Source organism: Heterocephalus glaber, unplaced genomic scaffold, assembly GCF_053883595.1.
Source record: "Heterocephalus glaber isolate CG9 unplaced genomic scaffold, H.glaber_assembly_v1.0 deba00001444, whole genome shotgun sequence".
NCBI lineage: Eukaryota > Metazoa > Chordata > Mammalia > Rodentia > Bathyergidae > Heterocephalus > Heterocephalus glaber.
The window spans coordinates 6,975,031-6,990,112 of record NW_028258297.1 but is presented as its reverse complement, the minus strand read 5'-3'; the positions used below and the strand labels follow the sequence as shown (position 1 = coordinate 6,990,112).

At 42.9% G+C, this 15,082-nt stretch overlaps 1 protein-coding gene across 2 annotated transcripts in view; it reads left to right on the top strand.

Annotated features, from left to right (window-relative positions):
• The window catches only part of Mei1 (meiotic double-stranded break formation protein 1), a 72,316-nt gene that overhangs the window by 36,434 nt on the left and 20,800 nt on the right, over window positions 1-15,082 (top strand). For both annotated transcript variants that reach the window (XM_087213825.1, XM_004845504.3), the window contains exons 16-20: window positions 809-869; window positions 2,226-2,323; window positions 5,415-5,583; window positions 7,016-7,163; window positions 13,848-14,123. In XM_087213825.1, the coding sequence (XP_087069951.1) occupies window positions 809-869; window positions 2,226-2,323; window positions 5,415-5,583; window positions 7,016-7,163; window positions 13,848-14,123 (752 nt within the window). The remainder of the gene's footprint in view (window positions 1-808; window positions 870-2,225; window positions 2,324-5,414; window positions 5,584-7,015; window positions 7,164-13,847; window positions 14,124-15,082) is intronic.

Genomic DNA, 15,082 nt, shown 5'->3' with positions numbered 1-15,082 from the left:
AGACTAAGAGGGTCCAGGCAGTGGAGGGGCCTGTGCTAGGGTCGCCTCTAGTCTGAGAACCAGTCTCCTTTCTACACACAATTCAGGGATAGATATATTGTAACTTCTCCTATTTATGAATCTGAAACTGCACTATTTTCTGCAAAACTGGGAGAAAAGGTGTAAGTGACATATAGGTCCTTCCTAGGGGTGGAAGATAATTCAGAAAGGAAGGAGATGAACTTTTCCCCCTCAGTGCTGGGGTTTGAACCCAGGCAGCACTGAGCTGTATTCTCCAACCCTTTTCTTTCTTTCTTTTTATTTATTTATTTATTTATTTATTTATTTATTTATCTTTGGTACCGGGAATCGAACTTGGGACCTTGTGCTTGCGATGTAGGCGGCAGAACCACTGAGCTAAATCCCCGGCCCTAACCCTTTTTATTTTTATGTTGAGACAGGGTTTTATTGAGTTGCCCAGACTGACCTTGAATTTACAATCCTCCTTCTTCAGCCTCCTGAGTAGCTGGAATTATAGGCAGGTGCCATTATGCCTGGCTAAGATGAACATTTATTTATTCAGCACTTTCTCTGAGCGAAGCACTTTTTAGATATATATGTTCATTTATCTTAACTTAGCTTTATAACATACTGTGAGGTATAGATATGGAGTCTCAGAAGTTAAGTAACTTTTCCAGAGTCACATTACTAGATAATGACAGAGCACATTTTGAACCTGGTCTGTGTGCTCTTTGACATCACCTAGACTTTGGAATCTCTGTTACAAGTCTGGTTTAAACAACTCTGTTCTCTTCTTCCCACTTCTAAGCTGCTTCATCCTTCATACGACTAACCCTGGAGCTCAAGGCCAGATTCTGCAGTGGCCCAAGGTATGTATGGTCCTAGGCAAGGGGCCAGGGTCCTTTTTAACTGGAAGAGTAGAAGCTTCTGGCTGGTGGTTTAGTGCTGGCATCTTGTGGAGGGGGGTGGTCTCAGCATTGCTCAGCAACTGGTGTATGAGCTGCAGGTGCTTCTGTAGGCTGTATTTCTTTTTTTCTTTCTTTTTTTTTTGTACCAGGGATAGAACTCGGGTCCCTGCGCTTGTGAGGCAGGCACCAGAACCACCTGAGCTAAATCCCCGGCAGTAGGCTATATTTCATCTGGTCTGGTAAGGCTTTCATTCCTGGTAATGTGTGATGGACACCTGTCATGTCAAAACTGGAATGATAGGCCAAGGATTTAGCTCAGTGGTTCTGCCTCCTGCCACGCGAGCACAAGGTCCCAAGTTTGATACCTGGTACCAAACAAACAAACAAATAGAAAAAAAACCCCAAAACCCCAAACTGGAATGATTCTCAGACATCATTTTTCTAACTTCTCATTCAAGTGGGGAAACAGGCCCTCAGAATGTAAGTGATGCAATGTCCATCAAGTTCCAGTTGCTACCAGCCCAGAAATTCCAGAGGAAAAACTCTTGATCAAAGTGGAGAGGTTGCTGCCTCAGTTTCTTGTCATTTTTCTAGAGCAGCCTCCTGTACTCTCCCATTCATGATTTGCAACCTGTCTCTGTGTTTATTAGGAACATTTATTTGTTACAGTTCACAGCCCTTATGGTGACTAAAGTGTCACGTCTAGCTCTCTTTCCATAGCTCTGAATAGAACACTCAACCTATAGGAGAGAATTAAGGAATCCATATGGATTCAAGGTAAAAAATTTTGGAAGTTTGCAGAACTCATGAGTATTCACCTCATGTTCAATAGCTTCCTGTTTTGCTAGTCATCCCCAACCCTTTCCTAGCCCCAAGGCACTTTTTTTATTTGTATATTTTATTAAATTGGACCTGAGTAGCCCTCCTTGATTTTTTTCAATATATTTTTAGTCATTGCCTATATGGGCAAAGTACCTATGTTACAGCTGTGGGCAAGAGATTCAATATTTACTTTTCATAGTAGGACCTCCTATGTTATTTGTTTGTTTGTTTGTTTATTTATTTATTTATTTATTTTTGGTACCGGGGATTGAATTCGGGACCTTGTGCTTGCAAGGCAGGCACTGGAACCACTGAACTAAATCCCTGGCCCAAGACCTCCTACTTTCAAGAGTAGGGCCCTCCTCTTCCATGGCCGTGGTTAGAATTTTCCTGGGCTCTACCACAAAGCAAGAGTATCCAGATACACAGCAAAGATTATGCCATGTCTGAGCTAAAGTAGCAAAGTTGTCTCTTTTGTTCTCTCTTTTCTCCAAGTCACTCAGCCCTAAACCAGGTGTGTTCCAGTTTCCTCTACTACATGTGCTTCAGTCTCCTCTCAGCTTCAGAGAAGACAGGACTGCTTTCCTCAGAAGGTGAGATGCTGTGGTTTGACACCCACCCCCTTGAGGTTTGTGGCAGTCTGTACAGTCTGGATGTGTTGTTGATTGGCAGTATTGTACATCAGATAGTAATAATAGCTCTCTGCTTGAAGCTGCCCAGAGGAACCATGGAATCATGGAATGGTAGAATTATTAGACCAATTCCTAGGGAGGTGAAATAATAGAATCAGAAAACAAAGGACTCCAAGGCTCCTGGGACCATGGACTCTGAAGGCTGAGAGGATCCTAAGTTCTTCAAGACCAATTCCTCATTCCCAGGTCTTTCTTCTTTTTTTTGTACCAGGGATTGAACTCGGAACATTCCGCTTTTGAGGCAGGCAGCAGAACCACTGAGCTAAATCCCTGCCCCCCCAGCTCTTTCTTCTGTAGCATCTCCACAGCAGGCTCCTTTTCTCTGCCTGTTTTCCTCTACAGCCCAGTCCTTACTATAGCATGAACAGTCTGTTCTGTTTTCTGTGTCATTTGTGATCTGTGTATGTGTGTGGTACTGGGGATTGAACATAGGCCCTTGTGGATGCTAGACAAGTGTTCTACCTCTGAGCTACATCCACAGCCCTTTTTTTCATTTATTTAATTTTTCTTTGAGACAGGGTTTCAGAGTGTCCCACGTTGGTCTCAAACTTATGATCCTCCTGTGTCAGCCTCCTGAGTAGCTGGGATTACCAGTGTGTACCACCACACTTGGGCTTGAAATGGTTTTTCTTTTCTTTTCTTTCTTTCTTTAGTACTGGGAATCCCTCCTAGAGTCTTGTGTATGCTAGGCAACCACTTTACCATTTACCACTGAGTCACACCTCCATCCCTCATAAAGTATTTCTTGAGTATCTGACAAAAGAGCTAGGGAAACAGAGCCCTGCTTTCCATGGAGTGAGAGAGGAAGGTAAGTACACAATAGATATAATATTGAGGATGGATAATAAGGAACTATGAAAAAATAAAAGTGGGCAAGGGGCAGAGAGTGATGGAGGGAGGAGGCCCATGCTGGGTAGGGGAGGCCCATGTGAAGAGGTGCCTCTGAGGAGGGGTCTCAGTGAAGTAGGGGTCTCAGTGATGCAGGAATCCAGGCAGGAGGAACAGCAGGTACAGGCTTTAGAGCTGGAAGTTTTCCCTTGTTTTTCTTTTTTTGTTTTGGCGGTACTGGAGATGGAATCTACACACCCAGTTATGTTTTACTTTGAGACTGGGTCATACTGGGTCACTGAGTTGTCCAGGTTGGTTAGAACTTGTAGTTTTTCTGCCTCAGTCTCCAGGATGCTGGGATTACAGGTGCGCACTACTATACCTGGCTAAAGTTTTCCTTTTCGTTGAATATTCATTGAGTTTCTGTCACATGCCAGGAGAGGCTCAGGTACAGCTGTGGATTCAACAATGAGATGGTTCCAACATCTTCTCTGCCCTATGGAGTTCCTCTACCCTAGACTTCCTTTGTTATAACATCATTCACTCAAATTGTATACCTTCTTTGGAGATTAGACTTGGTGCTGTCCTTTTTATATTTATAAAGACTCTGAGTCATTTCTCCACTCCCAAAACCACCCTCTCTTGTTTTTCTGTGCTGAGACAGGAGCCAAGGCAAGCATTTCCATTACTCTCAACAAGTTTGGCTCCTGGTTCTCTCACTCCATCGGCCACTGGTGGCTGCACTGTCTCCAGCAGTCTGCCTGTCAGGTGTGGTCTGGCCTGGAGAGAGAAGAGCACAACTCTGCCAAGGAAGCCTGAGACCAGGCCGGCAGCTGTAGCATAGTTGCCCCTCGTGCTCACCAGAGCCAGTTCCACAGCTGCTGGCAGCTCTCTTGTCAAACCAGAGGAACCTTTAGCTCTGCCCTTCTGTACATAAATCTTGCCACATTACAGAGCTCTAGAAAGAGCAGCAGACCTCACTTCGATGCACATGACTTCTTTCTTACATTACCAGGAGGAAGGGCAGTGAATGTGCAAGGTATAAGGATATTTGCTTCATTATTATCATATTTCTTGTGGTGTTCTTTGGTGAAAAAAAGACCTGAGCTGGCTCTGCTACCAAATTGCTGTGGCACATTCCCCCTCCTCACCCTCCATTTGCTCAGGACTTGGGTCTAGGTCAGCTGCCTTGGCAGGAGGGACCCTTTTGGTTGACCTCCAGCTCACATCCTTACTTCTAGTCTGGTCTTCCAGCCTCTCCACTTGTTGGAAGGATATATCTGAAAACCAGATTTTAGCATCTTAACTCCCCTGGACTTCCACCATGGCCCCACACATCTGTCTGTGGAGCAGAATTTTCTCGGATCCATAGTGAAATGTGGAAAACAAAGGTAATGTAGTGAATTTTCCAAAAAGCTGACTTAATTCAAATTTAAAATTTTAAGATCCTATTCTATTTGATATTAAAATACTCCTTTTAGAAAGTAGAGGTTTTATGAGAAATCTAGGAGTCTTTGCCCTCAGGATAAAATCGAAGTTCTCTAAGCAGCATTTGAAGTCTTTTATAGTCTAGCTACAAATTACATCACACATTTCTGCAGCTCCTGACACCCCACATCTCTTCACTGGCTGTCCAGTCACCCCGAATGGAAACGTAATGTGTCCTCTCATGCCTGCAAGCATCTCAACACCTTGCTCCCTGTCTCTTGGATTCACTTCCCTCCATTCTTTGTTTTCTGCTCACCCTCCACAGTGCCATCCTTTTTGAGTTTGACCTCCTCATCCCAGGCAGCTAAAGTCACTTCCCTCCTCCACCCTGGAGCATGGCACAGACTACATGTGCTGCAATTATTCATCTCATTATCTATTTCTTCCCACCAGCTTCTGGAGGTAGGACTTGGGTTTCACAGCCTGGCTTAAAGTGGGCCCTCAGTGAACATATGTCAAATGAATAAATGAATGTTTTTGAGATATATCCATATCCTTCCACATGTTAACTCTCATCTCTCCTAGTAAGCTGAACCCTGCATCAAGGAAAAGGAAACTGATTTCCTCTATAGTGCATATGCCCTTGTGCCCTGAGTAGTACTCTGCACACAGTATTTCTCAAGTGCTCATTACCTGCTCTCCTGTGTATGGCCTTCTGCTGCCTGTTTCCTCCTAGAACTCACTGCAGTATCTGAGCTCCTCCAGGAGGGGCTGCCCCAGATAAACAGCAGGGTCCCGGAAAGCCTTGCCTTCCTGTCTGATTGCCAGTATGTGGAGGGAGCTGCTCGCCAGAAACAGTACTGCATCCTGCTCCTCTTCTACCTGGCTTACATTCACGAGGACAGGTCAGTGCCCAGACCTGACGGCTGGTGGTGAGTCCTGGGACACTCATCTATGTCTAGTTCAGGTCAATGGGTACTTTTGTTTGTATCAAACTCCGAGTGCCTCAGCCTCCAGGTGCTCAGTTCAGTGAATATTTACAGAGGCATCCTCTCTAAGCTTGGGCCTGGGCATTGGAGCACAGAGATAGTGCAAATGGATTGTATTCCTGAGAGGCTAATGTCCTGGAAAGGGGTTAAGACTGGCCAGTAGACACCATGCTCAGAGACAGAGCCCTAGAATGCTAGTACATATTCTTTGTTATCCTCAAGGGTGTTACCTGTGCATAGAAAACAACTTTGATGGTTTACTTTTTTTTTTTTTTGTACCAGGGATCGAACTCAGGTCCTTGCTCTTGCAGAGCAGGCAGCAAAACCACTGAGCTAAATCCCCGGCCCTGATGGTTTACTTTTGTTTTAAGAATTACTATATAATTTGTTGAACATTCAAAATCAAGAGGCTAGTCTTTCTTACTTTCTTTTTTTTTTTTTGGTACCGGGGTTTGAACTTGGGTCCTTCCGTGTGCAAGGCAGACGGCGAAACCACTGAGCTAGATCCCCGGGCCGAGGCTGGTCTTTCTTAAGCTTTTAAGAAGATAATTTATCCAGGTGAAATTTATACAACATAAAATTAGCCACTTCAGGGCCAGGGATTTAGCTCAGTGGTTTTGCCGACTGCTGCGTAAGCACAAGGACCCGCATTTGATCCCCGATACCAAAAAAAAAAAAAAAATTAGCCACTTCAAAGAGAATAATTCAGTGGCATATAGCACACTCACAGTATTGTGTAAGCACAACCTCCATCAAGTTCCAGAACATTTCCACCACTCCAAAGTAAAACTGGTATTACCATTTAAGTTAAAGTGACAGCACATACCACTAGTCTCAGCATGAGGGACGCTGAGGTGGGGGAATCACTTGAGCCTCAAGAGTTTAAGACCAGTCTGGGCAACAGTGAGACACATCTAAAAAAAAAAGCCCTCCTTACTGCCTTGCATGTATAATAATACTTTCCCACCTCCCACCATAGAAAGTATCCCACTGAACACACCACTGTTTAATCACAAATATGAGAAGAAAGAGGTAGACAGGCTGCCTAAACAGAGCCTTCCTCACCCCACACAAGTAGCACCTTTCTCATTAACAGTGCTGGTCCAGTGGGAAGATAGCTCACCTCCCACGTATGAGCAAGGAGTCTTTGGCCCCTAACAGAGCCTGGCACAAAGCATAGAACCATGTGATCTATAAGAACAGAAATGCTTTGAAAGTATTTGTCCATGATATTGATGGGCATGCTGGAGCAGGACAGTGGGCTGAAGGAGTACACTGCCAGCAGGACAGGAAAGTCCACTGGCCTGCTAGCTCTGTCTTTCTCACTCAGGCCCTCCTTGGTCAACAGGTTTGTCTTGGAGGCAGAGTTATTCGTTTCTGTGCAGTGCCTCCTCCTGTCTCTTCAGAACCAGGGTGAGCGACCCCCACCAATGGTCTTCAGAGCCTCCATCTACCTGCTTGCGATCTGCCAGGACAAGGACAGTGCACTGGATGAGGTAGGGACAGGAATGCCTGGGGCTCTCCCCATCCTGTACCGCATTACATGAATGTATTGGGAGACCATGATGACATATGTGTGGACAGTGGAGTGGCAGAGGGAGACACAGTGAGAAGTTAGGAGAATGGAGAGGAGGAGCATGCTGATGCCTACAGAGCCTTGGAGGTGGAGGTGATAATTTCTACTTTATAGATGAGAAAATGGAGATTAAGTGAAAGTAGCTTTCTGTAGGGCCCACAGTTAATTGGTTGGGATGGGGGTGCACCCAGGGCTCCACCTCAGAGTTTACTAACTCCCAAGCTCTGTTTTTTTTGGTACCGGGGATCGAACTCGGGTCCTTGTGCTTGCAAGGCAAGTGGCAGAACCACTGAGCTAAATCCCCGGCCTTCCCAAGCTCTTTTCTTGTCACCACCTCTGGTTTGTGTAGGAGGAGAGAGTGGTGAGGTATTATATACCCTTCTGCTAACAGTTTCTCAAGCAAAGTGAATTGTTAAACATTGTTAATAAGGCTGATCTTGGGTCATTTTTTTTTTTTGGTAGCGGGGATGGAACTTGGGACCTTGAGCTTGCAAGGCAGGCGGCTGAACCATAGAGCTAAATCCCTGGCCCAATCTTGGGTCATTTTAATGGTGATTGTTTATAAACTCCACCTTCTTTATAAATTCTTTTTTTTTGGTAGCGGGGATGGAACTTGGGTCCTTGAGCTTGTGCAGCAGGCAAGGAAACCACTGAGCTAAATCCCCGGCCCTTTATGAACTCTGGTGGATCAAGGTCAGTGTCTGATTTGTCACTGAATCCCTCCCTTATTTCACAGAAGATTGCATCTACTCCTTGGCTGTGGACCTTTCAGTCTCAACCTAGGCTATTCTTACCTCAGTGACTGTTACTTTTGCCTCTTTTGATTACTGTTGGGGCAAATGTGATGCAAGCAGACCCAGTTTAATTTGAACAGAAGTAGGAGCAAAGAGATGGCTTTCAATAAGACACACCAGGGTATCCAATATCCTTTTGCCTCTATTTATGTCATATTAACAGCCATTGGTGATTATTGGTAGATCCACTACTTCATTAGGAATTATCAAATGACAATATTATAATTCTGTCATTCTTTCTTCATTAATTAAGTGGAATACTTGTATAGAAAGAAGCTTCCCATTGGACGTAGTTAGTTGTCCATGCCTATAATCCCTGTTACTGTTAGGGGTTGAGGCAGGAGGATGGCTCAAGGCCAACCTAGGGAACTAAGCAAGACCCTTTCTCAAAATAAAGAATAAAAAGAGTTGGGAGTATAGCACCCCTGGGACACACACACACACAAAAACAGGAACAAAACAGCTGGGTATGGTGTCACATGCCTGCAGTCCCAGCACTTGGGAGGCTAAGATAGGATTTTCATGAGTTTGAGGCCAGCATGGGGTACATTGTGAGTTAAATGCCAGCCTGAACAACATAGTGAGACTCGGTCTCAAAAAGAAAGGGGGGGCCAAGGATTTAGCTCAGTGGTTTCACCGCCTGCTGCGCAAGCGCGAGGACCCAAGTTCGATCCCTGGTACCAAAACAAAACAAAACAAACAAAGCAAAACTTCCTTTCATCAACAATTCAGTTATTCTGGGCCAGGGATTTAGCTCAGTGGTTCCCCGCCTGCTTCGCAAGCTCAAGGTCCCGAGTTTGATCCCCGGTCCCGAAAAAAACAAAACAAAACAAAAAACCACAACAATTCAGTTATTCTGTAAGAAGTAGATTGTATGCTGCCTGCTGCTCAAGCGCAAGGACCGAAGTTCGATCCCCGGTACCAAAAAAAAAAAAGAAGTAGATTGTGTAGATTTTATAGATTAAATGTTTGATTCTGTTTTTTCATTTTATTTTTAACACTGCGGGTATAACTCAGGGCCTCACGTGTATTAAAAGCATACACTTTGCCTACCACTAAGCTGCACCCCCATTCAAGATTTGTTCCCTTTACTTAGATTTCTTAAAAAATGAGTTGATTTTTTTAGTATAATTCTGAACCCAAGAATTTAAAATATTTGATGTACTTTAATTATATCTAATTATATCATTTTGAGGCTTAAGTTGTCCCATCTTTGGGCAATGGTATCCTTACTCAAGGAGGTACCTATATCTTTTGGCACAACCCTACTACTTTTGATTGAGTTTTGGGTTTTCTAGGATGACAAGATCCTTCAGGCTTGTTTTATGTGTTTCCTGCTTTGCCATTCTTTTTTGAATGTATTTCAATTAGGCTTTCACTCCTACCACATCTTGGAAAAATGTGCTCATCAAAGTGACCAATGACCAACACATGAGTACCCAATATTTAGTCATCATTCTACTTGGCCTAGCAATAGCATCTCTTTTCTTTGAGCAATGGTTTTGTTTTGGGGGTTTTTTTTGTACTGGGGATCAAACTTGGGTCCTTCTGCTTTTGAGGCAGGCTGTGGAACCACTGAGCTAAATCCCCAGCCCCTCTTTTCTTTGAAACAGTCTTTACTTGGCATCTAGAACACCATGTATGTCACGTTTTCCTGCTGCCTCTCTAATCTTCTGTTTCAGTGTCCTTTGTTGATTGCCTCTTGCCTTCTGACCTTTTAAGTGTTGTAGGGCCCCATGGTGCACTTTTTTTGTTTTGTTTTGGGCATCAAACCTACAGCCTCACATGTGCGAAGCAAGCACTCTGTCACTAAGCTACAGCCCCAACCTGCCTTACCCTTTAAAAATAATTGAGACGGGATCTCACTAAGTTACCCAGGCTGGACTTAAATTTGTGGTCCTCCTGCCTCAGCTTCCAGAATAGCTGGGATTACAGGTGTCCACCACCATGTCCAGCAGAGTACAGTCTTTGACTGAATTCTGCATCTCTCTTCTGTCTAAATGTATTGCTCTGGTAATCTCATACAGCCCTACTTCTGGGGTGACAACCTGAATTAAACAAGTCATTCTGTTGGCTAGAATGATAGACTGAAAGAGTGCAAGGGTGGAAGTGGAAAGACCTGATAGGAGACTAGAGCAATGATGTAGGGAGGTGACAGGGGAGGTAATGGAAAGTGTCTACTTCAGAAATATTTTGAGATGCAGCCAATAGCATTTCTTGGATGGATCAGATGTGAGGTGAGAGAATAAGAGAGAATAAAAAGACGTTTCCAATGATTCTTGTTCTAATAGGGTGGAGACTTATTGGATTGCGATAGAAGAGCCAGGTATGGTGATTCATGCCTGTAATCCCAGCACTTGGGAGGCTGAGGCAGGAAAATCACCATGACCTCAAATGAGTTCAAAGACATAGTGATACCCTGTTTCAAAAAAAGAATGGGAAGCTGGCAAGAAAAGAGCATATCCCTAGCCACATAGGGATAATCCTGGGCTTCTGAGTAACTGATATAAACAGGGGGAAGGGCATGATAGGAACAGCCTCGATAACTTGAGGACTGATAATGTAGCAAGGCTGGATTTTGGGGGCCCCTTTTAACATCTATCTGTGGTGCTGTTGAGACTAGGAAGGTAGCTCATATAGCTCTGGGCTTCACCTTTTAGACATGAATCCATAAGTGTTATATAACATTGTTTTATAAAATTTGTATGTAAATTTTTAAGTGGCAACATACAATTTGATTTTTGTTTTATTTGTTTGAGACAGCATCTCATTATGTAGTTCAGGCTGGCCTTGAACTCACTGTGTAGTTAGGCTGGCCTCAAGTTCCCAATTTTCCTACCTCACCTTCCTGAGTGCTGAGATTGCAGATGTGTGCTACCACACCTGGCACAACTAGATTTTTCTACTCAACTTTATTTATTTATTTATTTATTTGGTACCGGGGATCGAACTTGGGACCTTGTGCTTGCGAGACAAGTGCCAGAACCCCTGGGCTAAATCCCCGGCCCAGCTCAACTTTATTTTGATATAATTTCACATTTAAAAATATTGTAAGAATAGTTCAGAGTTCTTACTACCCAAATTCACCAGTTTTTACAATTTTGCCTCATTTTATTTTCTCTCTTCCCCAAACATGGGATGCCATGTTTTTTTTTCTGAACCACTTGAAAATAATTTTCAGATGATTTTTAGATGTGCGCTTTTATACATTAAATACTTCAGTGTGTATTTCCTAAGGAATTTATTTTATGTAACCACAGTTCTGTGATCAAAATAGGGAGATTTTAAATTGGATACAATATTATTACCTAATCCATAGTTAATAGTCAAATTCCACTGTTTAAAATACCATGCTGGGTGTTCAAACCCAGAGGCTTGCACATGCTAGGCAAGTCCTCTGCCACTGATCTCCAGCCCCCAAATTTCAGTTTATACCAGCAGTATTCTCCCAGATCCTTCTCACAGTCCTTGATCTTCTGTAGAACCAGTGGAGAAGATGGGCTGGTGTGTATTGGGATGTGTGTGTATGTGAACCCATGGCAGTTGAATGTATCTCTGGGGGATAGATATTTTAGAGTATTCCTAGAAACACTTCCTTTTTGACAATTTCACTCTAGTTTAATCAGTTCAAGAATGCTACTCGATGATTATCATTTTTTTATTAGCTTTTTTTTTTCAGTACTGAGAACTGAACCCAAGGCCTTTGCACTAAGCTACATTCTTAACCTTTTTCGAGTTTTATTTATTTATTTATTTATTTATTTATTTATTTATTTATTGTTTTTTTGAGACAGTGTCTTGCTATGTAGTTCAGGCTGGCCTCAAACTCATGGCCATCCTCCTGCCTCAGCCTCCTGAGTGCTGGGATTACAGGCATGCACCACTATGCCCAACTGTCTTTTATTTTGAGACAGGATCTTATTAAGTCATTATGGTAAGTTGCCTAGGTTGGGCTTGAATCCTCCTGTCTCAGCCTCTCAGAATGATGGGATTACAGCCGTGTACCACCACACCCAGCCTTTATTTGTTTCTTAACATTTTAGCAACTCAATCAGCATGGATTGATACTTGACATGTTCTAGGTGCCATATGGGTCCCCATCAGTGTGAGATGAACCCAATAAGTTCCCTGCCCTCAGAGAATACAAGTTTGCCAGGTGATACAAAAAAGTTTCCTGCATGAGAGTTTACTTCAGCAGTGAGTACTGCAAAACAAACAAAAAAACAAAAAAGAGGATGGGAAATATAACTCAGTGAGAGAACACTTGTGTAGCATGCTTGAAGCCCTGGGTTCAGTCTCCATGACCACTGGGAAAGGAGAGGAAAGGAAAGGAAAGGGAGGGGAGGGGAGGGGAGGGAGAGAAAGACTTAATAGTGTTCAGTTGGCAATACTCCCTAAATTGACCTGTAGATTCAATGCAATCCATATCAAAATCCCAGCTGCTCTTTTTTTTTTCAGAAATGGACAGACTGGTCCTAAAATTCATATGGAAATGCAAGGGACCTAAATTATTTAAAGCAGTCTTGAACAAAGTTGGAGGACTTATACTTCTTGATATATGGCACATGCCTGTAATCCCAGCAGTCTGGAAGACTGAGGCAGGAGGATCACAAGTTCAAGTTCAGCCTGGACAACCTACCAATTTATTGAGACACTGTTTCAAAATAAAAAAAGGGACAGGCTGGTGATTTAGCTCAGTGGTGCCACCTCCTGCCTAGCAAGTGGAAGGTCCCAAGTTCGATCCCTGGTACCAATAAATAAATAAATAAATAAAAATAAAAAAGGGGTGGGGGGCTGGAGATGTAGCTCAGTCCAAAGGCCCTCAGTTCAATCCCCAATTCCAAAAAAAAAAAAAAAAAGTGTGTTGCTGGCTTTAAAATGGGCATATAGATCAGTGAAACAGAATTGAGAATTTAGAATCATCTTCATTTGTTTATAGTCAGTTGATTTGGGTAAGGATAACAAGACAATGCAGTGAGGAAAATAGTCTTTTCAACAAAATTTCAGGGACAACTGGAAATCCACATGCAAAAGAATGAAGTTGCATTCATACCTCTTACACACAAAATTTACTCAAAATAGATCAAAGATCTGAATGAAAGAGCCAAAATTGTAAAACTTTTGGAATAGCACTCTAAGGATCTTGAATGTTTTTATATATGTGATGGGAAGACTTAGATTTTTAAGGGTTAATAAATGATTCTTCCCCTTCCACTTCACTCCTTCTGTGCCATTACCTATTCTAGGTACACCCACCCTCAAGCAGCCTTCAGTCTAGTGTGGGATGTTGACAGGAACCCTGAGAATTACAACACATTGTAGTAAGTGTCACCATAGAGCTGGGTTTCCCAACATTAGCACTACTAACATTTTACACAGGATTTTTTTTTTGGTAGCAGGGATTGAACTCGGGTCCTTGCGGCTGTGAGGCAGGCGGCGGAACCACTGAGCTAAATCCCCGGTCCTACACTGGATTATTTTTTTCTGAGGAAGTTTTCCTGTGCATTTTAAGGTATTGTAGCATCCTCTCTTGTATTAGATGCTAGTAGCACTTCCTGAATCAAGGTAATAAAAAATGTCTCCAGACTTTACCAGATATATCCCATGGGAAGCACAATCACCTTAGTTGAGAACTCATATGATAAGGTGAGCGCTGTGGGTTTTCCCATAGGAGTACCTTCGTATGAGCCAGAGAAGGCGTCCTGGAGCACTGAGATACCAACACATTTTTCCAAGTCTTATATAGGGTACTTTGGAATCTCAGGTCCTCTGCAAGATTATAGTTAGCTCCTTTCTCTGTTTTGCTCTAGGCTGTGATCAGTGCAATCAGAAAATTCCTAGAGGGAATCTCAGACCTGCACCTGGTCTATACTCACCACCCTCTCCTGCTCAAGTTCTTCCTGTTGTATCCAGAGCTGATGAGTAGGTTTGGGCATCGTGTCCTGGAACTTTGGTTCTCCTGGGAACATAGCAGCTATGAAGAACTGGATGATGTCCCTTTGGCTGTACAGTTGAACCTTCCTGCCAGCTTAGCAGCTCTGTTCCAGATACTCAGAAGCAGCCCCAGCATCCTTCTTATTTTGGTGGTAGGTGCTTATTGCTTTCTGCATTCAGAGATGGCAGGCCTTCTGCCTCTGGCAGTCAGTTTACTGAGGTCAGCAGGGACCCACAGCTTCTTCTGCCCACCTCTGGACTTATTGCTGTCTCCATGTGAGTGGAAGATCTTTTATGCTTGTAGATGCCTGGTTTCTGTAAAATCATACCCTTTCATAAGTCTTAATAAGGGTCTACACACTGAGAAATATGTTTCTGTCTACTCCCCATGGGATATAACTATAAAATATGGGCCTCAGTCATCATTCCCTTTTACTTCTCTGTCCTTTCTCTCAAGGAGATACTGGTAAGAAGGGTTAATGTCAAAGGAGACCCTAGGGCATGTTTTTGGAGATGTCTGATTGCACAGTGAGTCTCTTTTTCCATGCTCTAGTACATGTGTAATATACTCCTTCAGGGATATCTCGAGTTGTCAGAAACCCCAATACTTCTTTATTATATAAGGTATTATTATAATTCCCATCAGATACATCAGTTAGGTGAGGTAGACTGCCTATGGTCTGCCACTTCTAACACCCTGGCTTTAACTCCACCCTTTTTCCTTTCATTCAAGAAAGCACATTGGAAAACAAATTAGTGAGAGTGACATTATTATACAGATAACTATTGATATATGTGTATATATATATATTTTTGAAATATATTTTACGTATCACAAAATGCATCCATTTTGACTGAACACTTCAATGATTTTTTAGTAAGTTAAGCTATAAATGCAACCATTATCATAATCAGTCTCAGCATCTCAGAACATTGTCATCACCTTAATATAATTCCAACTCACCCCCTCATCTTTAGTGCTCTGTCTTTCCATTTTTCCTCTGTAGAGGCCAGCTTCCTGATAGTATCTCTCATCACTTTCAAATTCTTCCTTTAAGGAGGAAAAAAGGGAAAGGAATGAGTTAAAAACAGCATTAATATGGAGAGGACG